General features: G+C 46.9%; 1 protein-coding gene and 1 long non-coding RNA gene across 17 annotated transcripts in view; both read right to left on the reverse strand.

Moving 5' to 3' along the window:
- EXOC7 (exocyst complex component 7) overlaps positions 1 to 18,731 on the reverse strand; it is a 39,926-nt gene extending 21,195 nt beyond the window's left edge. For 9 of the 16 annotated variants that reach the window (XR_006275506.1, XR_005288788.2, XM_043496341.1 and 6 more), the window contains exons 1-7: positions 18,397 to 18,632; positions 12,239 to 12,304; positions 5,802 to 5,986; positions 4,908 to 5,013; positions 3,016 to 3,238; positions 2,159 to 2,326; positions 760 to 771 (exon numbers count right to left, since the gene is read on the reverse strand). Coding sequence is in view for 14 of the 16 variants with exons in the window: in XM_043496341.1 (XP_043352276.1) it covers positions 760 to 771; positions 2,159 to 2,326; positions 3,016 to 3,238; positions 4,908 to 5,013; positions 5,802 to 5,986; positions 12,239 to 12,304; positions 18,397 to 18,456 (820 nt within the window). In the remaining 2 variants the exon portion in view is untranslated. Of the gene's footprint in view, positions 1 to 759; positions 772 to 2,158; positions 2,327 to 3,015; positions 3,239 to 4,907; positions 5,014 to 5,801; positions 5,987 to 12,238; positions 12,305 to 16,444; positions 16,760 to 18,396 lie in introns of all 16 variants that reach the window. The other 7 variants (XM_038371109.2, XM_043496342.1, XM_043496343.1 and 4 more) reach the window with 3 other exon arrangements.
- A 1,257-nt stretch (positions 18,732 to 19,988) lies between these two features.
- On the reverse strand, positions 19,989 to 22,984 carry LOC119843407. The gene is made up of 3 exons (XR_005288939.2): positions 22,867 to 22,984; positions 22,192 to 22,347; positions 19,989 to 20,155 (listed from the first exon to the last, which is right to left on the reverse strand). It is a non-coding gene; the product is annotated as an uncharacterized LOC119843407 (long non-coding RNA).
- Positions 22,985 to 24,110: the final 1,126 nt, after the last annotated feature.

Raw genomic sequence — 24,110 nt, forward strand, 5'->3', positions numbered from 1 at the left:
ATAGTTTCAAAGTCAGATGGTATTAAAGATTGGGGGGCAGATCCTAAATGTAAATCAGCACAACTAGACTGACTTCAATGAAGGTAAACCACTTTACACCCACTGAGGCTCCAGCCCTAAGTCTTTTTTGCCAGTCTAGCTGCAGCTGTCTAGCACAGAAGTGCTAAATAACCAGAAAAAGTCTTAACATCTGCTTTCCTTATTGTAATTATTTGATAGAACAGGTGTTCCCATCAGGGATGCAGAACACAGGATCAAGTGCTATTATGCTTAAGAATTTGGGCTGGATTAAATATGGAAAAACACTGACTCCCCTTAGCAAAAATATTTACACCCACAGGCATTATCTTTCTGGACAGAGGTTTACATGATTAACTCCATCCTGCAAAACTCAGCAGTAACCCCAATGGCAAGAATGGAAATTCACACCTCTCCAGGCGGCTCGCTGGAGACTGGAAGAGTTCTAACAAACTCAGGTTCACTGTAGCTGGTTATAAAAGTTGTGCCAAAACCTTCCATGTCTTCATAGCTCTCTGAACTGTCAGCTTTCAGGAATAGCTCTGATGCATGGTACTGAATGTGGGGTGCACGTTTTAATATCTAGTTATGTGGTCACAAGTTTTAAAGGTCTTCACTAGCAGATTTTCCCTTTAAATATCCCAGGCACACCCTTTGCTATTAGCAGGAAGAGGACTGACTAGGAGGTAAAGAGGGACCTGGCAAGCTGCAGAGGAGACACACACAAAAACACAGTTTTACCTGGAATGAAGACTGTCATTCACATAAGGATTATAAAAATAAAGACAACACAATTAAAATGCACACTTTCCTTCCTCCTCTCTGGGCCCTCCACCAATTGCCACTCCCTACTCTCCTCTCCAATTTTTTTTGTATATAGGAAGAGCAATAATCTGGGATCCAAACTAGAAATAAATAGCTACATTTGAAATGATTTCTTCTGCACAAGCAAACAAATTGCATATTAAGTAGATTGGACCGGATGTGCCAGAACCTTGTGAGTGCTATATTGAAAGTAGATCCTAATAGAGGATCAGATATTCATTCTGAATTTGTATGCGATTCTTTTTTAGTGCTACTGAAAGTGTTAGACAGACAGCCCTGGAGAGTAAAGTCCTCACTCCACAAAACAGGGACAGCGGTGGGGGAAGCTTTCCCCACAGATATGCCATAACCATGACTTGGAGAGTCCATCTCTGGGGGGAGTGGGCAGTTCAGTTTCCATACCTTGCTAAATCCTTGGCCTCTTTGCTGAGAGACAGTTTTAGGATCACAGGACTTCCCAGACTGGATCAAGCCTAATGTCCATCCAGTCCAATGTCCCATCTGACAGTGGCCAGAACCAGATGTTTCAAAGAAAGGTGTAAGAACACTGCAGTAGGCAGATATGAGTTAATCTGCCATCCAGACTGGTCTCTCCTCAATGTCTAATAATTAAAGATTGGCTTAGGCACAAAACCACAAAGTTTCCAAAACTGTTATTAATTATGACAACTCTGGATAGTTACAATATCAATATACATGTCCAATTCCTTTGAGACCAAGAATTTAGCAAGATTCAGAATGACTTCCTGTGGCGGTGAGCTCCACAGTTTAATTACATGTGGTGTTAAACAGTATTTCATTTTGCCTGTTTTGAATTTCCCACTTTATAACTTCATAGAATATCCCTTTTTCTCTCATGTTATGAGACAGAGAGAACAGAAGTTCTCAATCTGCCTTCTCTACATCATTCACTATTTTACTGACTTATGTTCCCTCCTATCTGTCTCCTTTCTAAGATAAGCAATCCCAATCTTTGCAATCTCTCTTCATACAAAAGAGTTTTTTTAAAATGTCCCCTGAAATATGGACTGGATGAGCCAACAAAATAAGAGATGAAAGAGGGTCTATAATCTAGGATCTTAACCCAATGTGAAAGTCCCTTATAAGCAGAAAGGCGTTTGCCATTCAACTCTCATCCACCCTGTTGCCTTCAGAACAACTTTTATGACTAGATGCTACCCCATGAGATGGAGAGGCACAAAGGAAAACTCAGGTCAGTGAGAGACACACCCATTACCAACAAGTGGAACAACATGCCTGGTGGATGTTCTTTCACATCAGGGCAGGAAACTGATCCTTAAATTCTGGAACTAACCTGGTCTCTTGATAGGCTTTTTGGTCGGTGTGTCCTTCCTCTTGTTCTGAATGGCGGGGGAGTACGGGATGCCTGTGGAGGAGCTGTTCTTTCGGAAATGCTCCTTCAGACCTTTGATGGAGCGGTCGAGCTGGCTAGAGCGGATTTGGTAATAAACATTCATGAAGTCTAAGGAGACAAGACAAAGGTATGACTGGTAACCAAACTCAAGACATTCTTTGCACAATGAGGATGCTGTTGCTGGATCTTTCCTGAAAACAGACTCTGCACAAAAGAGACTGACCTGCTTTGACTGGGGTCCCACATTCAAGTTCTTACCTATAGATCTGTCCTAGGGATCTTTTGCTTTAAAGAAATTTGATCCTACATTGTAAACTCTTTGGGGAAGGGAGTATCATTTGCTATTCTCTCTATTTAACAGAGGGGGAAACTGAGCACAGAACGGTTAAACGACTTCCAAAAGATTATTATAAGCACTACGGAGAAATAGGATTTAAAAAGAATAATAAAATGGGTTGATACAAGGAATCTGATTTACACTACTCACCTAGGAATGCCTTTAAAAGACAGTCAGATGCTTTGCTATCATTCTTTGTCAGTTTCCAAATGCAATGTGATCTCTTGGCTCCTTAGCTGTAGAACTACCCTGAAAACAGACCTGACTGCTGAGAGGAGAGATAGCTTACTGGCTGAGTTCCACAGTGACACAGACAGCCCTCAGCAGACAGGTTTTGCTCTCAGCAACGTGCAATAACATGGCTGATGGAGACCACTGGAGTGATCAAGATAAACATATCATGTATCACATATCTGCTCGTCTCAGAGATTGGCTCACTTAGGGATTCGTTTTAGTTTACCTTGGTTTCTTCCATACTCCACCAGCCAAAGGGAGATACGGACAATGTCTTGCAAGACACTCTCAGGGAGGTGTTCCAAAATCGTATCTTCCTGCGTATCAATCTCATCATCCCCACTGATCAGATCCAGGATGAGGATCGGAGGAACTGGCTTGGTGTGTCGCGTCATCAGACTGCGGAATTCTGACTCCAGAGATTCCTTCCCCCTCTCAAACAGAGATTTCTGGAGGAGAGAGAACAGAGACAGGAGAAACTAAAGTGTTTCTGCAACCTCTCCCAAAATCTTTAAACATCACCTAATTTCTAGCGTTCCTAAATACTGTGTACCACTGACATCTGCTACCAAATGCAATGTAGCCTATTGTCAAGAGAGTTTTAAAAAGTAAGGAGTCGGGAAAAACAAAGTCAAGGATTATTCTGCAGCTGAGCAGCACAAAACTTCATCCCCTGCAACCTCTCTAGCTGTTAAGGAAAAGGCAATAGCTATTCAAAGGGAGTTCTAAGCATTTGCAATGGTCTGGAAAGATAGGGTCACATTCCGCTCTCAGTTACACTGCTGCAAATCCATCGAGTTCAATGCAATTACTCCAGGTCTACACTGGGGTAACAGCAGATCTGGCCAATGGTATCTATAATAGGAGGTCTTGAAAGAGAGGAGGAAAGCGATCAATGGTCCAGCATTAGTGCTTGGAATAATTGGTTCTGAAAGTACTGCCTCACCAAAGCATCCATAGCCCAGGTAGCTTAACAGAAGCTAAGTTTAGAAAGAAAAAAAAAAAAGTAAGATCTTACAAATTGTTCTGATTCCTTTCTTGTTCCCCCCACAATGCTTCAGTTGGGACAGTTTTAGCAGCCAAGATCTCAAAATGTTAGTTAGCAATTAATGGTTCATACCACGTGAAAGCTGGAATTTCAAGCTGCTTTCAGATAGTAAAGCCTTCTAACTCTAACTGTTCTTGTGACAGCAGCTGTTAAAATAATGCCAGAATTTAAGTGGTGGCACAGAGTGGAGAAGGGATCACAGATGGTGGTGAAAGAATTCAAGACAGCAATGAGCATATGGGATTAATTTAAGAGTTGATACAGATTTGATCTATTTTAGGTACTTATATGACCTCCATTAGTGCAGTATATGAATGCTTCATAATCTCATGTATTTATCCTCACAACCCACCGTGAGGCCGGGCAATGCTATTATCCTCACTGTAGAGATGGAAACAGAGGCACAGAGAAGATAAGTGACTTGCTCAGGGTCACACAGGGAGTCTGTGGTGGAGCAGGGAACTGAACCTGAGTCTCCCAAATCCCAGCCTAACCACTGGCCTATCCATCCTCTCAGTATCACCAGAGCTAGAGACTAATCTGTCATGGCCAGGATTTCTAAAAACCTAAGGGAGTTAGGCATCCAAATCCCATTAAATTCAAAGCACCTAACTCCCTTGGGCACCTTTGCAAACCCCAACCCCTATACTATTTAGCGAAGTTCAGTCTCTCTGTTTTCGAAGTGCATGAACATTTGTTTCTTATCCTGGGGATTCATGGGCTACTGGACCATTACCTCACACTACCAGTGTTTCATAATGATCCATGGAATGAGCATAGCAAACCCTGGGTGGTGGATTAAAGATATTTTCTATCTTTGCTAGGAGTAAGAAATAATTTAGGTGCATGCAAGGTACATGCTTTCAGCTATTGTAGGTCTTATTGGTACAGAATACTAGGAAAGCTAACAGTCAGGAGGTAAAGCATTATCCTTGCTAACAAATCTAGTCAGATCCTAAGAGAATGCTCCTAGAAACAAACCTCACTTTGCCACTACTTGCCAATATGCTGCAGATGTCAGAGAAGCAGATGCCCACACAGTGCCCCTGGTTTTCAAGCACATTACATACCACCCGGTTCAGTTCTGGGCTGTCAGGATTGTTGTCCTGGAAATATTCTACAGCCTTCTGGATTCTGGCCATGCAGCCCAAATACTCCTCTAGTCTCCCCGTAGGGCTGAAATTGAAATTAGTACACACATGAGAAAGACACCAAAAACCTCAACAACGGTTGGAACAAAACCAGTGAAGACCTCAACTCCACTTTCTTCAGTCAGAGATTAAAGGGAATTTTACAACTGCCTCAACTCACCACCACCTCCCCCCACCACCCCAAATCACTAGGCAACTTGGAAAGGTTTGCTTTAAAAAGACCTGATTCAAGCAAAAATGGCAACCCACACAGTAGCCCATGGTCAGTGTTCCACAGTGCTATGAGACTGGGTTCAGTCTGCAGCCTCTCACTTCCCAAGCCAGCAATTGCTTTCCTCGGTATTCCCACCAGCACACTCAGCGCCTGGTGGGATGGGAGAATTTCATATAGCACCACAGTAACCCCTCTGGGCAACCCAAGTGCAAGCATCACTAGCTCCATAAAAGTCACCCATCCAGTCCACGTTGGCTGGAAAGATGGAGGCAACTACAAGAAAGCAAAGTGCCGCTGTAGAAAAAAATTGGAAAATGGGAAGAAAGGAATGAACACAATGGATAGGAGCTCCACACAGGGATCGGGTGCAGAATATGTAAGAGGACCCCAGTGTGGATGTGAGAGCAGGATTTTACCTTTAGAGGTTTTGCTAAAAGTTCAGGCTGAGTTTCCTTTGGGGTAGGCATATAGGTATATAAAAATACAAAGAACAATAACAAGATTTTTGTGGAGACCTGCCCAATCAACTGCCCTATTCAAAACAGACATGGGAGAAAAAGATCCAGCAGAGGAAAGTAGGGTCCTGCTACTTGACTTACCCTTCCTTTATAATCTTCTCTGTGTCCTTAGCCACATGGTAATAACTAATGACATGATCCAGACAGGACAGGGTCTTCTCAACATTCTCCTGCAGACGTTGTAGATTCTCCGTCTGCTTATGCACAGGGATGATAGAGTTCTCCAGCTTCATCAAACGGCTCTCAAAGGAGGAGAGGATGGAAACCTAAACCCCCAAAAAGAATCAAACAGCATGGAACACTTCCTTCCACATAAAACACAACTTATTATGGGCTAGTAGTTAGAGCAGGGTACTATGAATCCTGATTCTCAGCTTCTATTCCTGGCTCTGCCACTGGCTTGCTTGTCTCCTTAGGCAGGCCACTTAACCCCCTATGCTTCAGCTTTCCAATGTGTATATGGAAGTAATACTTACCCACCACATAAGCATATGGTGATGTTTAATTAGCATCTGTATAGCACTCAAATCATCACACAAAAGGTGCTAAAAAAGTGCTATTATTTGACAGCCTGGGAAACCTATCCAAAAGGAGACAAACTGTAGGTGCCTCAGGTCAGGGAAAAGGCTGAAGCAGAACCTACCGAATGCTTTGCTCAATTGCACTTAGTACATGTGAATGAATCTTAGAATGAAGAAGCCATTTGACTGCTGTTCACAGCCCTGCTCTGCCATGGCTATTTGGTTGTCAAGAAACTCCAAGTTTGCAACCTACTGAATTGGCGGGCAGGTGGCCTCAGAAAAAGGGGATGTTATGGAGGAACAAAGTTCGTCAAAGTCCTTCCTGTTTTCCGCCAAGATCACTTCTGTCTTGTCTTGGTTCAGCACAATCTCTCAGCTTTCCCAATACCTAGCTGAGTTCAGGTCCTGGACAAAGAGCAGCTGAAGCCAAACTTAGCAAGACAGAGGGGATACTGGCATGAAAAGTATGTTAAGAATTCACCTCCTTTATATCACCCCCTCTGTCAAAGGTTCCTGCCATCAGATCATGACACAGGATTACAATGTTAGGGTTATTTTGGACATCTTGCAACAGCAAACAAACAAAAATACAATCCATCCATATTCCATTCCATCCAGACTCAATTACTGACATTCAAAAGTAGGAATAAGGAGTGGTAGTAGTGGTGGGGATTCTTTAGGCACAGAATGCAGCAGCCCACCTGTTAAGCAACACAGGTGCCCATGAGCACATCAATGGTTTCTCCCTGTGCATGGACTCCCTAATTCATACCAAATCCAATTCTGGGCCTCTGTTCTGATGTGATAGATAACCTATCACCTCTCCCTCCACAGCCAAGATTACTAACATCAGCTACGTTCCACTGACACTACAAAACTGTCAACCAACATGGGAAGACTTATGAGCTTAGAAGACAGATCTTTCAGAGAGGAACTGGACCCTAGGCTCCAGAACTCACTACTAGATGAGTTCAGAAAGATCTCTAAGTACATTGTATTTTTAGAAATAAGTGCAAAACTCATCTCTTCAACTTAGCTTTCTAATAGCTCTTCACCTCTGAGCCCTGACACACAGAACATTAGTTGTTTTCCCTGCTGGTTGGAGAGAGTTTATTTCTATTGGCATAGACTTGGGAGGTACTAAAATACTGAGATGAGGAGAGCCATATAGGAACCTAGATAGATTAGATCAGACTGAAGGATCATTTGGACCCAAGTTTCCAGAACTGACAAGCTTGTGTCCCAACACACTCTATAACCTTTCCTCAAGATTTCTAATCTAATCTAATCTAAAGGAAGTATCTATTGAACCCACAAGTTCCTCAAACTGGCCCAACCCGAGCTTCCAAAGCCCTGGTCTACACTAGGCGTTGAGGTCGAATTTAGCAGCGTTAAATCGATGTAATCCTGCACCCGTCCACATGACGAAGCTCTTTTTTTCAACTTAAGGGGCTCTTAAAATCAATTTCCTTACTCCACCCCCAACAAGGGGATTAGTGCTGAAATCGGTTTTGCTGGGTCGAATTTGGGGTACTGTGGACTCAATTAGATGGCACTGGCCCCTGGGAGCTATCCCAGAGTGCTCCATTGTGACCACTCTGGACAGCACTCTCAACTCAGATGCACTGACCAGGTAGACAGGAAAAGGCCCGCGAACTTTTAAATTTCAATTTCCTGTTTGGCCAGTGTGGCAAGCTGCAGGTGACCATGCAGAGCTCATCAGCAGCGGTGACCATGATGGAGTCCCAGAATCGCAAAAGAGCTCCAGCATGGACCGAATGGGAGGTACGGGAACTGATCGTTGTATGGGGAGAGGAATCCATGCCATCAGAACTACGTTCCAGTTTTCGAAATGCCAAAACATTTGTGAAAAATCTCCCAGGGCATGAAGGACAGAGGCCATAACAGGGACCTGAAGCAGTGCCGCATGAAACTTAAGGAGCTGAGGCAAGCCTACCAGAAAACCAGAGAGGCGAACGGCCGCTCCGGGTCAGAGCCCCAAACATGCCGCTTCTATGATGAGCTGCATGCCATTTTAGGGGGTTCAGCCACCACTACCCCAGTCGTGTTGTTTTGACTCCTTCAATGGAGATGGAGGCAACACGGAAGCAGGTTTTGGGGACGAGGAACGTGGTGATGAGAAGGCTGTAGATAGCTCACAGCAAACAAGTGGAGAAACTGGTTTTCCCAACAGCCAGGAACTGTTTCTCACCCTGGACCTGGAGCCAGTACCCCCCGAACCCATCCAAGGCTGCCTCCTGGACCCACCAGGCGGAGAAGGGACCTCTGGTGAGTGTACCTTTTAAAATACTATAAAAGGTTTAAAAGCCAGCATGTTTAATGATTAATTTGCCCTGGCATTCATGGCTCTCCTGGATATACTCCCAAAGCCTTTGCAAAAGGTTTCTGGGGAGGGCAGCCTTATTCCATCCACCATGGTAGGACACTTTACCACTCCAGGCCAGTAGCACATACTCGGGAATCATTGTAGAACAAAGCATTGCAGTGTATGTTTGCTGGTGTTCAAACAACATCCGTTCTTTATCTCTCTGTGTTATCCTCAGGAGAGTGAGATCATTCATGGTCACCTGGTTGAAATAGGGTGCTTTTCTTAAGGGGACATTCAGAGGTGCCTGTTCCTGCTGGGCTGTTTGCCTATGGCTGAACAGAAATGTTCCCCGCTGTTAGCTATGCGGGGGGGGGATGAAGGGGGGGCGGCAAAATGCAACCTTGTAACGAAAGCACATGTGCCATGTATGTAATGTTAACAGCAAGGTTTACCGTGAAAGAGTGTACCCATTGTTCTATAAAATGTGTCTTTTCAAATACCGTCCCTTTTTTTTTCTCCATCAGCTGCATGTGTTTCAAGAATCACAGAATCTTCTCCTTCCCAGAGGCTAGCGAAGATTAGAAGGTGAAAAAAATGCACTCGTGATGAAATGTTCTCTGAGCTCATGCTGTCCTCCCACACTGACAGAGCACAGACGAATGCATGGAGGCAGACAATGTCAGAGTGCAGGAAAGCACAAAATGACCGGGAGGAGAGATGGCGGACTGAAGAGAGAACTGAAGCTGAAAGGTGGTGGCAGCGTGATGAGAGGAAGCAGGATTCAATGCTGAGGCTGCTGGAGGATCAAACTAATATGCTCCAGCGTATGGTTGAGCTGCAGGAAAGGCAGCAGGAGCACAGACCGCCACTACAGCCCCTGTGAAACCAACCGCCCTCCTCCCCAAGTTCCATAGCCTCCTCACCCAGACGCCAAAGAATGCTGTGGGGGGGCCTCCAGCTACCCCACCCCAGAGGATTGGCCAAGTAACAGAAGGCTGGCATTCAATAAGTTTTAAACTTTTAAAGCGCTGTCTGGCCTTGTCCTTCCCTCCTGGGCTACCTTGGTAATTATCCCCCTATTTGTGTGATGAATTAATAAAGAATGCATGAATGTGAAGCAACAATGACTTTATTGTCTCTGCAAGTGGTGATCGAAGGGAGGTGGGGGAGGGTGGTTAGCTTACAGGGAAGTAGAGTGAACCAAGAGGCGGGGGATTTCATCAAGGAGAAACAAACAGGACTTTCACACCGTAGCCTGGCCAATCATGAAACTGGTTTTCAAAGCTTCTCTGATGTGCACCACACCCTCCTGTGCTCTTCTAACCGCCCTGGTGTCTGGCTGTGCATAACCAGCAGCCAGGCGATTTGCCTCAACCTCCCACCCCGCCATAAACGTCTCCCCCTTACTCTCACAGATATTGTGGAGCGCACAGCAAGCAGTAATAACAGTGGGAATATTGGTTTCGCTGAGGTCTAACCGAGTCAGTAAACTGCGCCAGCGCGCTTTTAAACGTCCAAATGCACATTCTACCACCATTCTGCACTTGCTCAGCCTGTAGTTGAATAGCTCCTGACTACTCTCCAGGCTGCCTATGTATGGCTTCATGAGCTATGGCATTAAGGGGTAGGCTGGGTCCCCAAGGATAACTATAGGCATTTCAACATCCCCAATGGTTATTTTCTGGTCTGGGAAGAAAGTCCCTTCCTGCAGCTTTTGAAACAGACCGGAGTTCCTGAAGATGCGAGCGTCATGTACCTTTCCTGGCCATCCCAAGTTGATGTTGGTGAGACGTCCCTTGTGATCCACCAGTGCTTGCAGCACTATTGAAAAGTACCCCTTGCAGTTTATGTACTCACTGGCTTGGTGCTCCGGTGCCAAAATAGGGATATGGGTTTCGTCTATGGCCCCACCACAGTTAGGGAATCCCATTGCAGCAAAGCCATCTACTATGACCTGCACATTTCCCAGGGTCACTACCCTTGATATCAGCAGATTTTTGATTGCGTTGGCTACTTGCATCACAGCAGCCCCCACAGTAGATTTGCCCACTCCAAATTGATTCCTGACTGACCGGTAGCTGTCTGGCGTTGCAAGCTTCCACAGGGCTATTGCCACTTGCTTCTCAACTGTGAGGGCTGCTCTCATCTTGGTATTCTTGCGCCTCAGGGTGGGGGAAAGCAAGTCACAAAGTTCCATGAAAGTGCCCTTACGCATGCGAAAGTTTCGCAGCCACTGGGAATCATCCCAGACCTGCAACACTATGCGGTCCCACCAGTCTGTGCTTATTTCCCGAGCCCAGAATCGGCGTTCCACCGCATGAACCTGCCCCATTAACACCATGACGCCCACATTGGCAGGGCCCGTGCTTTGAGAGAAGTCTGTGTCCATGTACTCATCACTCTCGTCACCGCGCCGATGTCGCCTACTCGCTTGGTTTCGCTTTGCCAGGTTCTGGTGCTGCATATACTGCTGGATAATGCGTGTGGTGTTTAATGTGCTCCTAATTGCCAAAGTGATCTGAGCGGGCTCCATGCTTGCCGTGATATGGCTTCTGCACAGAAAAAAGGCGCAGAACGATTGTCTGCTGTTGCCCTGACAGAGGGAGGGGCGACTGACAACATGGCTTACAGGGTTGGCTTACAGGGAATTAAAATCAACAAAGGGGGTGGCTTTGCGAGAAACTGAATGGCCGCCTCAAGGATAGAACTCAAAATCTCAAGGATAGAACTCAAAACTGGGTTTAGCAGGCCACTGATTTCACAGAGGGAGGGAGGAGAAAATGAATACAAAATAAATCTGGTCTATTTCTTGTTTTGAGCCACTTCATCTATCTTTATACATCATGCTGGCAGCAGACTGTGCAGTTCGATCGCTAGCCATCGTCACCTCCTGGGTGCTCGGCAGAAGAGGGTGCAGTATGACTCCTGGCCATCGTCTTCTGCTGGCTGCAAATTAAAAGACAGTGCACTGCCGGTAGGACTCAATCGCCAGGAGACGAAACAAGGGAAATGACCTGGCTGAGCTACTCCCATGTTTGCCCAGGCGCCCGGTTAAAAGAGCACCCAGGACTACGTCGACGACGGCTACCAGTCATACTGCACTGTCTGCTGCCAAAAGGCAATAAACTGCTGCTGTGTAGCATTGCAGTACCATGTCCGCCAGCACCCAGGAGACATACAGTGACGGTTAGCTGAGCGGGCTCCATGCTTGCCGTGGTATGGCATCTGCACAGGTAACTCAAGAAAAAAGGTGCAAAAGGATTGTCTGCCCTTGCTTTTACGGCGGGAGGGAGGGAACGGGGGCCTGACGATATGTACCCAGAACTATCCGCGACAATGTTTTAGCCCCATCAGGCACTGGGATTTCTACCCAGAATTCAAATGGGCGGTGGAGACTGCGGGAACTGTAGAATAGCTACCCACAGTGCAAAGCTCCGGAAGTCAACTGTGGACACAGTCCGCCGACTACATGCACTTAGAGCATTTGTGTGGGGACACACACGCTCGACTGTATAAAAACGCTTTCTACAAAACCGACTTCTATAAATTCGACCTAATTTCGTAGTGTAGACATACCAAAAGAAACTCTCAGCAGAAAAAGTAACAGAATCAGAGACCAAGCAAAGCCTATCCGACCCTTTTAACTTAATTTACAGGACTCTACTTACCATGTTTTTGGTGAGCTGATCACTTTTTTCAAGGCTCTCTCTTATAAAGGACAGTGTTTCCTCTTCCTGTCATTGGAATAAAGTAGGATTAATCAGTTCTGCATGATTGGTGAATTTCAAACCTTACACAAAAGGGTCAAAGAATAAATACTTCTGTGCATTTCTAACTCCTGATAAAGAAAATGGCAAGTAATTTCGGTTGAGTTTAAAAACACATGCCTTTAATTAGAACAGAAAACTTAACATGATATAACTATTTTTTTAATTTCAATAAAGAAGTATCCTGGATTTAGACATTTGTCTCTGGTGTTACAAACTTAAACACAACAAAATAGTGCTAGTGGGTGAGAATCAACTGATAATCTATATTCAGAGTAGCACCAGTTAGACCAGGGGTCTCAAACATGCAGCCCACGGATTTATTTGTTGCAGCCTGCCAAGTTCCCCATGCCCCTCCCGCCCTGAGTTATTTCCTGCAGCCACCAAGCTTCCCTCCCCCGCTGCCCCCCCAGCGAGCCACATCCCCGCTCCTCTGCCTACTTCCAGGTGCTTAGCGCTTTCCAGGAGGGAAGGGGAAGGAGCGGGGAGCTGCACGCTCAGGGGAGGAGGCAGAGAAGAGGAGGAGCAGGGGCGGGGATTTAGGGAAGGGGTTGGAATGGGGGCGGGAGCAGTGGAGGGGTGTCAATGATGCAGCCCTCAGGCCAATGCAGCCCTCAGGCCAATGCAGCCCTCATGTGGCCCTCGTGGTGATCTGAGTTTGAGATCCCTGAGTTAGACTATAGGTTTTAATTTGTTTAAAATCAATTAACCCAGTGTAGCAAACCCTTTTAATTCAATTTAAACCTGTCTTACGCCTGGTCTACACTACAAATTTAGGCCAATGTGAGTCACCTTGTATCGACCTCGTTGTGCATGTGACTACATTCAAATTTGTCTCCCATCAATGTAAGCGCCCTATTATGACAAAGCAATAAACACCACCTCCCCGAATGGCATTGAGCCACGGTCAATGTACTGTGGTTGACAGTGCGAGCGTAGACACCGCATGACCTATATTGATCCTAACAGTCCTCCAGCAGCTTCCCACAATGCTCAACATCCACTGCTCTAGTCACAATTGTGAACGCCACAGCACAGGGGGCATAGAGACCCAGAATCCACGTTTTAAAACCCCCACGTATTTTCAAAATGCCTTTCCCTGAACTCTCAGCTTGGCAAGCACACCTAGCAGCTCTCCCTTGTTGTGTGCAACTGCCCAAGTGAACATGCCAGCTACATGCTCCTGACACACTCCAGCCTGGAGCAGATAGGATGTCCTGATCTTCTGGGATTGTGGGGGTAAGAAGCTGTAAAGGCACAACTATGGAGCAGCTGTAGAACCGTGGACACTGGGCATGCCGGCGAATGGGTATGACAGGGATCAGCAGCAGTGCTGCATGAAAGCAAAGGAACTGAGGCATACAGAGCGGCCAAGGTGGCCAACAGTTGATCTGATGCCAAGCTGCATACCTGCCGCTTTCAAAATGAGCTGCAGCCATACTTGGCAGAGACCCACCAGCGCCTTGCAGAGCATCGTGGATACCTCAGTGGAGCATGAGGCACAAACCCCTACCATGACTGGCAAAGAGGAGGAGGAAGAGGATGGGGGACGGGTGACCTGGTGGTCCAGCGATACTGCAAGCCAGGAGTCATTCGAGATTTCACTGTAGACTAGTCAGTCCTGGCAGCCAAGCACAGGCAAGCCCTATGCATAGGAAGGAACCTCAGGTGTGTAAATATATTTTCCATTACAATCTTTTAATGAACAGATGGTGCCTGACCCCAGTGTAGCAGGACACAGGTAGTGACTTTTCATTAATTTACTCGTACTAGAAGAGGTAGCGGTTCAATAGAGGTCAAGTTGTAATTTGCTGTTCATTCCCCTCTTGGGTTGGGAGCTGAGGGGGGCCTGAGGAGCAGTTTGTTCATGTACACAGGGATGTCCCTTGAATCCTGCTGAGTGATCTCAATGAAACTTTCATGGAGGTTCTCTGAAATCCTCTTCCTAATGTTTCTAGGGATGGCAGTCGTCTTTCTTCCTCTGCGGTAGGGCGCTTTCCCACGCCAGTCCGCAGTGACTTTGGCAGGTGCCATTGCAATACACAGGCTAGTGGCATGTGGGCCTGGGCAGCTTCGGGACAGCTGTGCTCTCTGTGCCTTTGCTATCCGCAGGAGCAAGATAGCGGCTAAAATCACCACCGCTGGTGGAAAACAGTGCCAGTGCTCAGTGCCATTGCCCTGCACTCGTACCCAGGGAAACAGGCTGAGATTTTAGTGCTTCGGGTAGCCGAACAATTTCCTCCCTGTTTCCCCCTCCCCACAATGCCTGCTGGGCCATACACCTCATGGCTGGGACCACACAGCAGTGCTGGGTGGGGGCGCTCCAAAGCTGAAGTGTCAATAAGCATGTCTTGATTAAAACTTTTCGAGAGCAAGGGGAGGGAGTTCTCAATCTTAACTTTCACTTTCCATTGTGATTATAAAAACAAATGACACCTCTGTGTACTTTATGTGTAGCTGCTCCCTTTGTGGCCTTGAGGGGTCCCCACTCCACACTTGGGAACACCTGACCATGATAAGGAGGAGAAAGAAGAGGACACAGAAGGACATGTTCAGCGAGATCCTGCAAGCCAGGATTGCACTGGATCGTGAACAGCGGGTGTGGAGGGTGATTATTGCAGACAGTACAGGAGAGGGAAAGAGCAGACAGGAGAAAGGTGCAGAAAGGCAGGTACACCAGGGACTTCTCCGGCAGCAACCACTAATGCCGCAGACTCTTATGGACCTACAGGTTCAAAAGTCAGGGGCTTGCCTCTCTGTGCAACCAACGGGGAACTCAATTTTAACACCTCCCGACACCCCCCTCAACATTCCACTTCAGGGGTCTTATCCCTACCCCCACCACTCCACACTGGGGGACAGTAAGGAGAACCATAGCTTCACTTACACTCAGCTGAGAGCGCCCTGGTTGCTGTATGTGTAGCCAAAATGGACACAAATATTCTTTTTCCCTTGTTAAATTCTGTTCCATTAATTTATTTCAGAAGTATTTATTGTATTTGTTTTTTATTGCATATTGTTTTTCTGCAATGGTTTTGGTATGCAATAAAAATCTGTTCACAACATATGCTACAGAATGCCTAGCGTTAATGAAAGCACCCACAACTTCTTACACTACAGAGTGACAGAACTCACAGATTCATTGACAAAAACTGTGTAATAATTATAAACGTACAGCAAGCAGCACAAAATTAATAGGTGCATTTACAGATAGTGTTATAATAGAGGTACACCAAATATCACACAATTCCTACTAGTGGGGGCCTTCCTGGCCCCCCAAACTAGCACAGGGCACCACACCTCATTACTGTTGCTGACTGGTAAAGTGCTCTTACAAGGCCTACCTCACCCCTAGCTCTGCATTGAGCTTTTCTAACTGCAGTTATGTCTAGCTACTCAGAACAGTGGCCTGCAGAGTTTATCTCCACCCCAGTGGCAACATTTTCCTCTTTGCTACACACAACAGGAGACAAACAAGCAGATAAAACCATTGGGATATTTTTCTCTCTGCGATCCAATCTTGTCAGTAAACAACATCAGCATCCCTTCAATCTACCAAAAGCACATTTAACAGTCATTCTAGATGTGCTGTGCCAGTAGCTGAATCTTTTGCTGAGGTATGGCTCCAGGAGCCAGGGGAGCAAGGTGAAGGCTGCGTCCCTCAAGATCACTATTGGCATTTCAACATTGCCAATGGTAATCTGCCAGTGAGAAAAGAATGTCGCTGCCTGCAGCTTTCTGAACAGTCCTGTGTTCTTAAAGATGCGAGCATCAAGCACCTTCCCTGACCTGCCAACACTGATGTTGGTGAAGCGTCCCTCATGATCCACCAGTGCTTGCATAATGCTTTTGTTGAGTTACTCTGTGGCAAGGCAAGCTGGTGCCAAAATAGGGAAATGCATGCTGTCCGTTGCCCACTGCTGTTCAGGAACCCCATTGCTGAAAATCCATCTATGTCCTGCACACTGAGTAGCAGGAGACGATTAATAGCAGTGCACACTTGCATGACAACAGCCCCTACCGTGGATTTTTCCAAATCCAAAACAATTTCCCATTGACTGGTACCAATCCATCATTGCAAGCTTCTATAGAGCAATCATCACTCACTTCTCCACTGTCAGGGTAGCTCTCATTCAGATGCCCCTGCACTGGTGAGCAGGGGCAAGCTCAGCACATGGATCCAGAAACGTGGCCTTTTGGATCCGAAAATCCTGCAGCCACTGCTCATCATCCCAAACCTGCATTACAACGAGATCCCACCAGTCAGTGCTCGTTTCTCAGACTCAGAAGTGGCGCTCCACTGTCTGCAGCTGCTTCGTGACCACCATTGTCAACTTCGAATTAATGTTCAATATGTTCCACAGCAATTTGTCCTCCACCAAACTGTCATATTCCCCCATCGCTGTGGTTCTTCCTGAAGCTCTGCAAATTTTGGAGGATCGCTCATCCTGGGTTTGCAATGCTCATGACAACAGTACAGAGCTGTATGGACTCCATGCCTCTGTCAGAGATGATGGACTGTGAGAAGTGCCGCACGGGGTTGTGGGATTTTTAAAAAGCATGAAAATTATGGGATAAGGATGGCATTATGGGATGGAGAAAGTTGCTTAATGGAAACTTGACCCCTTGCTCCTGGCCACCTCTGCATGATTCGTTTCTGCCTCACCATTTCACAAAAGACAGCAAGATGGATGATGGTAACTTGCATACTGGGACACCTGTCCATGGTGCACCACACTGAGCATTGACCCAAGCACTCTTGGGTGAATATGTGCAGTGATGACACCAGGAACCAAGTATGCATGCACACGAAAGATATATTAACTAACTGTGGTGGCTTTAGGCTGACGTAACTTGCGTCAACCAAAGTTTGCAGTGTAGACATGGCTTATCAAGTTAGTTTACGCCTGTAAATTTAGGCAACAGACACAAGCTAAACCATTTTTAAACTGATAAAATTCTGCCCACACGGGGTTTGCTCCAGTTTAACTAAACTGGTTTAACTGAGGGGTAATTAATTGTTTTTTGTCAAAGTCCAAATTTCTTGGTCAAGGTATAGTCCAGGTCCAGACTCCAGAGAAAAACCAATAATAACGATAATAAAGTAAATACAGTTTTTTTGTGATTCGTTCAAAAGCATCTGGCAGTCCGGATTTGGCCCCAGGACCACCTATTGATTATCCCTGGTTTAAAAGATCTTAATTAAACCGCTACAAGTTGTGTGTGCAAACAAGGCTGGGGATCAAGAGTGAAACTGAACTGTCAGTTGTCATTATCCAGGATCAGAGAAATGCAAGAAGTCACAAGAAATGAGTCTTCTCTTTGCAAGGGAAGCATCCCCGGACCCTATGGAGTGCTGTAATCACACCAGGGATGGTGTCTATAGGTTAGTCTCCAGCTGGGGAAAGGACAATTCTCATGGGTGGCATCCAAGGCCCAAAGTGTGGGAGGGTCTCTGTGGAGGGAGGGGGTGTCACAGGAGAAGTGCTGTCTAGTCTGGTTCTATGGGAGCAAGGAGGTCTCAATTCCTGGGAGGTCTATCTAGCAGGCTCGGTTCCAGAGAAGCTGAGCAGTCCAGGGAGGAATCTGGCTCCAAGGAGGGTCCCCTGAGCCCCACAACGGGGGAAAGTTCTGGGGTGGGTCTCTTAGAGGGGGCCAATTCGAGGAGAAATGAAGCTGTTTAGGGAGGGAGGATCTCAGATGGCAAGGTAGGAAAAGCAACGAGGAGTCCTTGTGGCACGTTAGAGACTAACATGTATGGGGGGGGTTGTTGGAGCTGCCCGTGAGGGGGTAGGGGTGTCAAGCTCTAAGGGAGGGAGTCTTTCAAGGCGGAGGGCTATTCCGGGGGTGTCTCTCGGGGGTTGGAGCAGTCCAGGGCCGAGGAGTTTTGGGGGGGTGGAGGATCGGGGGGGTATGTCAGGAGGAGTCTCGGGGTGGAGGTGGGGCTGTCCAGGGGGGATGTGTGGTGGCCCACAGAGAGCCGGACCCCTGCGGGCTTCCCGGGGAGCGAGGTGGGGGTGCCTGGGCCGGGCCGGGCCCAGCCCAGCGCCCCCCTCTACCTGCTTGAGCTTGTCCTCTATCTCCCTCCTGCGGGCGGAGGCCTCCTCCGGAGGGATCATCTTGCCCCGCTCTGGCGCGGGGGCTGGCGCGGGACCACTGGGAACAGCCAAGGGGCACCGGCCTGCCAAGCACCCCCAGCGCTGCCGCGCCCGACGCTGTCAGCCTCCCCGCCCCCCACTTCCGCCTCACGGCCACCGCCGTCAGCGCCAAACCGCCATGTTGAGCGTGGCAGAAGGTGATCCAAACAAACACCGTCCACAGGCAGCCATCTTGAGTGTGGTGGGAATCAGTACGCATGCGCAGCTGGACGACCTGACGGGAGCGCCCCTCCCTTGCACTAAGAAGAGGCGTATTTGTGGCACCTTAGAGACTAAGTAATACGCATGAGCATGAGCTCCGCCAATAGGAGCCATATTAAGAGTGGCAGGCAGTGGAATGACTGTTCAAATGCCGCCATGTTGGGAGTGGTACTGGGTCTCCCTTAGCATATTTAGGGCTGGGCTGGGCGTATCACTAATGACTGGGGAAGGAATTAGGAGGCACATATTAAATACAGCACACTTGTTATTGCACCCCCTGGACCATATAGCTCCCCCTCCTGCTAATAGTGTGATGGGGTGTGGTAGATCAGTGTCCTGCACATATATCCTCCACTCCATTAAACCAGTTTACTACCCCAGTGCAGTTTCCCCACAGTGATGGAGTGGGAGGACCAGGCTCAAAAGATCCTGCACAGATCCCAAAAGCCAATGTCCATTTTTAAAAGATTGTGTCCACATCTGTTACACAATTAAAAATCTCTTCAGTTCAGGGGGGTAGTTATGTGACTATTAAGACATTTTAGGATTAGGCAACCTACCCTTTTAAGGTTTCAGAGTAGCAGCCGTGTTAGTCTGTATTCGCAAAAAGAAAAGGAGTACTTGTGGCACCTTAGAGACTAACAAATTTATTAGAGCATAAGCTTTCGTGAGCTACAGCTCACTTCATCGGCATCCGATGAAGTGAGCTGTAGCTCACGAAAGCTTATGCTCTAATAAATTTGTTAGTCTCTAAGGTGCCACAAGTACTCCTTTTCTTTCTACCCTTTTAAAATACCAGTTGAAAGTAAGGAGGGGAAATGTTGGCTAGTGATTATAGCAGGGATCTGGGAGGTAGGGCTCCTAGTTTCTTTTTCTAGTTCTGCTACTGATTTGGGGGCAGTCACTTGATCTGCTTTTGGCTCTGTTTACCCAATCTCTCGCTTTGTTCTTCAGTTTACCCTATTGCAAAGTGGGTATAATATCACCCTCACAGACATGTCACAAAGATACATTAATACTCTTTAATTCTCCAAAAAACATGGATGGACAGCGCCATCAATGTGCAAAGCTGTATTATTAATATCACCGTGTGTGAGTTGTCTGTGGTACTGCAGCTACAAAATGGGCAGTAGTCAGGATTTTCCGCTCAGTGCTTGGCTACTGCCACATAGGCACACAACGCCAATTTATGGGGCTGGGCTACACACTGCACTCCCTCCACATGGAGATGAGGGTAAGTCCCTAGACATTCTCTCTCATTTTGGGAGTTCGCATCAGCACACTCACCTTCTCTTGATAATTCTGCTCCCCGAGTGGCTTGCCCAATACAGAGATGCTCAGAAGATACGATGGTGAGGAGCAGTGTAAAACAACCTAGCGAAAGTACATATATAAGGACAGGCAGAGAACATCTCACGGTCTCTAGCAGCAGATCTTGACTCCTTCTGAGCCTTCCAAACTGAAAGCCACAAAAGAAACACACATCAAATACAGTCACTGTGATAATGAGAAGAGCAATTTGATAGTCTATGATTCAGTGGGACAAAAGATCAGCAACATGCAATGAATTCCCAGAACCATTAAAGTCTGAGAATTACGTGTAAAATGCAGCACATCCACCAGATGTCCCCAAGCACCAGCTTTCCTCCTTTTGCTACTTAATAGGGGAAAAAAGGGGGGAGTTATACAGTAGAGCATCAGATGAAGTGAGCTGTAGCTCACGAAAGCTTATGCTCAAATAAATTTGTTAGCGTCTAAGGTACCACAAGTTCTTCTTTCCTTTTCCTTTTGTGGATACAGACTAACATGGCTGCTACTCTGAAAAACGTTCTCAAACTGTGGCTCGGGACCCCAAAGTGGGTCACGACCCTGTTTTAATGGGGTTGCCAGGGCTGGTATTAGACTTGCTGTGGCCAGGGTCAAAACCCAAGCCCCAGCTTGACCACCTGAGGCCAAAGCCTGAGTCCCAACCCCCAGGGCTGAAGCCTGAGTGCTTCAGCCCTGGATGGCGGGGCTCAGGTTACAGGCCCCACGCCTGGGACTGAAGCCTTGGGCTTCGGCTTTTCCCCCACCCCCTTGGGGCAGCGGGGCTCAGGCTTTGGCCCCCCCGTTCCTGGGGTCATGTAGTAATTTTTGTTGTCAGAAGGGGGTCATGGTGCAATGAAGTTTGTGAACCCCTGCAGTAGAGTCTCTAGGGCTAGCCCGGAACCAAAGAAACACAAGAGAGGACTTTCCAACTATTAACCAGAGCAGCCATAGGGGGGGAAATTGTTTTAGACAACTCGTCCAATCCAATCCAATCCTCCAACATCCTTCACCCCTCATGTGCAATGTGTGCCAACTGTAATTTATTTGAGACATTCCTTTGGGGGTCGAGGGAAAGGTCTTAATGCCACAGATCAAGGTAAATATTATGTCGAAAGCTATTTAGCAAACAATAATGCTAATACACAGGGAAGTGGGAACTATGTTACCTGGCTGGGAAGTCATTAACAGCTAGAAACATAGCATAAAGAAGGGGAATTTCCTCAACTTGGTCCCCGATAAATGAATTGGCACATCATGGACTACCCAGTTTCCCTGAATCCATTACTGGGGAAGGGAGCTGTACTGTAATGATTAGAAGGAAGTCTGAGGTGTTGTCTGTTATTAAATCAGAATAACAGCTCTTTGGAGCAGGGACTATAATTTACTATTTGTTTATACAGCATCTAGCACAATGGGATTATGATTTAGCGGAAGCTTCTAGGCAATACAAAATTGTAATAAAATAAAAAGTTTGTATTTTGCCCTTCACAGCATCTCAAAATGCTTTACAAATAAATCACAGAGTATCACAGGTCCCCTGAGGGTAGGAATTATTATCCCCACTTTACTGAAGGAAAAACAGAGAGAAAAAGATTAAGTGACTTGCCCAAAGTCACATAGCAAGTCAGTTGCAGACATGAGGATGGAACCTGACTTCCATTTAACCCTTCCCAGCTCCACCCATTAGAAAGCATTACCTCCCAAGCAGAAAGGGCACCTTGCCCCTATGACCATCCATCTTCTCTGCTCCACAGGGAGCTGGGTAGAGTAGTTAGATTTATTTGCACAGATGATGCCACACTGTTGGCACCAAACTCACTTGCTGCCCTCACACTGCTCCCAGCAACCAAGAATGTTGCCGTTTATGGGGCGTTGCCCTTTCATCGGGACACCATCCAGTCGTTTTGGGTTGCTTGCTTTTTTATTTTATTTGCAGCTAGTAAAACCCTCTTAGAATCTTGAGGGAGAAGGGAAATGTCCCCTTGCCTTTTTCCTTCAGTTGGTAAACATTGATTCCCCCACCCCGGTGTTTTGGATGGAGCTGAAAGTAAACCAGGGGCTGTCTTTGTTCAACGACAACTTCAGCATGTATTACAAAGCACCTTATCTTGCTGCAGACAGCTGTGTTTGTGCACCAGCTTCATTGAATGGGGTGTGCACAACAGTGTGTTTCGCCTGTGAAATTACCTGGCTGTGATCACGTGTGCAGGCTCAGCTGTGGTTCCTAGTTTGGAGACTTTGGTCCGACGTGTGTAGGGAGAAGAACCTCTCTCCAGACCCCCCTGCGTTGGTTCGGTGCCCGCGTTTCAGGTGCCTCATATTGCTTCTGCGACAAGCTTTATCCTACAGATATTTGAGACATTAATGGGAACACAGAGATGTCAGATCAGTTCCTTCCCCCCCAAATGGCTGTTGTCAATAACAGCTCTTCTGCTGCTCTGGCTGCATAAGCAGCATCCTTTATGTCAAAGCTTGCAATCTCATTCAAACGAAAGCGCAAGCTGAAAGGGCTACTGATGAAAGCTTTCGAAGTTCCATCCTTTTTCTGCACCATGCAATGATCTTACTGTATGTTTTCTCCCCTCCCACTGTCCCACCGCCTCCCCCCTGCCCTCCACTAAGGGACTTGGATGCCAGAGGTGCTGGCTAGACTGTGGCCCCCTTGACATCAACCTTTTGTTTGAGGATCTTCTGAACAGAGCTTTATGTCTGTCCTGAAAGGCCAGTGAAAAGGCTCTGCTCACTCCCTATGGAATTACTTGGCCCATTAAGGGAAAGAGGTGAAGCTGGGGTCAGATGCCAGAGAGCAACATAGGCCATTTCTCAGGAGCCAACCCTGCCCCCTGCTCATGGCCTCCTTACCAGGCAAGCTTGCTGTTTTCACTGTAGGAAGGAATTGAATTTGTGTTGGCAAATTTGGGATGGAGGATTTGGAGCGTCTGAGCTGATCTTGTTTTCAAAAAGCCCCTAGGAAGCACCTGCCAATAATCAATTGGGCACATAATCAGGCAAGCATAATCAATAAACGTACAATAACCAGATAATCACAAATCACCAATAAATTACCAGCCCAAACACAAATCACAGATATAGCACCACATCACAGATAAGACTTCAGATAAACACAGAGTGTTGGTAAAACATGCTGTCATTGAAGAGGGGACAGCTACGGAGTTAGTAAAAACACCAGTTATTTCTAAAAAATTTGAAATAAAAATACGAAGTCCGGGGCACTGGGTGGCTCAGGGGATTTCATCTCCAGGCCTCCAGATTCAATCCGTCCCACACTGATAAAGACTGAAAGCTGTCACCTTCGATGGCTGTTCTGTGGCTTATGTGAGATGAGTCTCAGTCCTGTTCCCTGATGCAGGGGTGACCCCCCCACAAAACAAACTACTGTCAATTGTTGTCTGACTCAGCAGGGAGAGCAAGGATTGCAGGGCTTGTGAGGACTGAACCCCCTGGGCTTTAAGGGCAACACATGTTGATGTGATTGGGTGAGGCAGCCTAAACTATGCAAACAATTCCAAGGAAAAGATTAAGGGGTTAAATATAAGGGTCCCAGCAAAGCAACAATAACCCCTGTTGCACCCAGCAAATACAGGCAGATTAAGTGCTGTGTCTGGATTTAGAGCTGGTGAAAGGGGCCAGCCAGATAGACCTGCAGAAGGAACTCTTCTCTCCACAAAACAGGCATGGCAGGGCAGCAGCAGTGCAAGCTTTCCTCATGCTGGCCTGCTTAAAGGAGATAGAGACAAGCAGGGAAGCTCTCCCTGCCCCAGCTAAGGAGGAGGGGGAGCTGTGGGGATACACCACTCCCCTAAATCAGGGCTTTTAGATGAGGAATGCACTGCACCGCCTTTCTTTAACACCTGTGCATTCCTGACCCTGTGGGACCCCCTGGTCTGAGAGGGGTGTTCAGTCTCTAGGCCCCATTGAGTATTTGGCTTCTGCTGTTCTCCAGCCAGTGGCAGTCCGACTGGCAGGCAAGGATTCCAAAAGGCAGAAGAGCAAAGGCCGCCTGTTTCAGTGGCCTGTCCCCTTTTCTCTGCCTCTCTTTAGCTTTGTTCTCCAACCGCTTGCATGGACTAACTTGCCAAACCACC

The sequence above is a fragment of the Dermochelys coriacea genome, chromosome 14 (genome assembly GCF_009764565.3).
Source record: "Dermochelys coriacea isolate rDerCor1 chromosome 14, rDerCor1.pri.v4, whole genome shotgun sequence".
Classification (NCBI taxonomy): Eukaryota; Metazoa; Chordata; order Testudines; family Dermochelyidae; genus Dermochelys; species Dermochelys coriacea.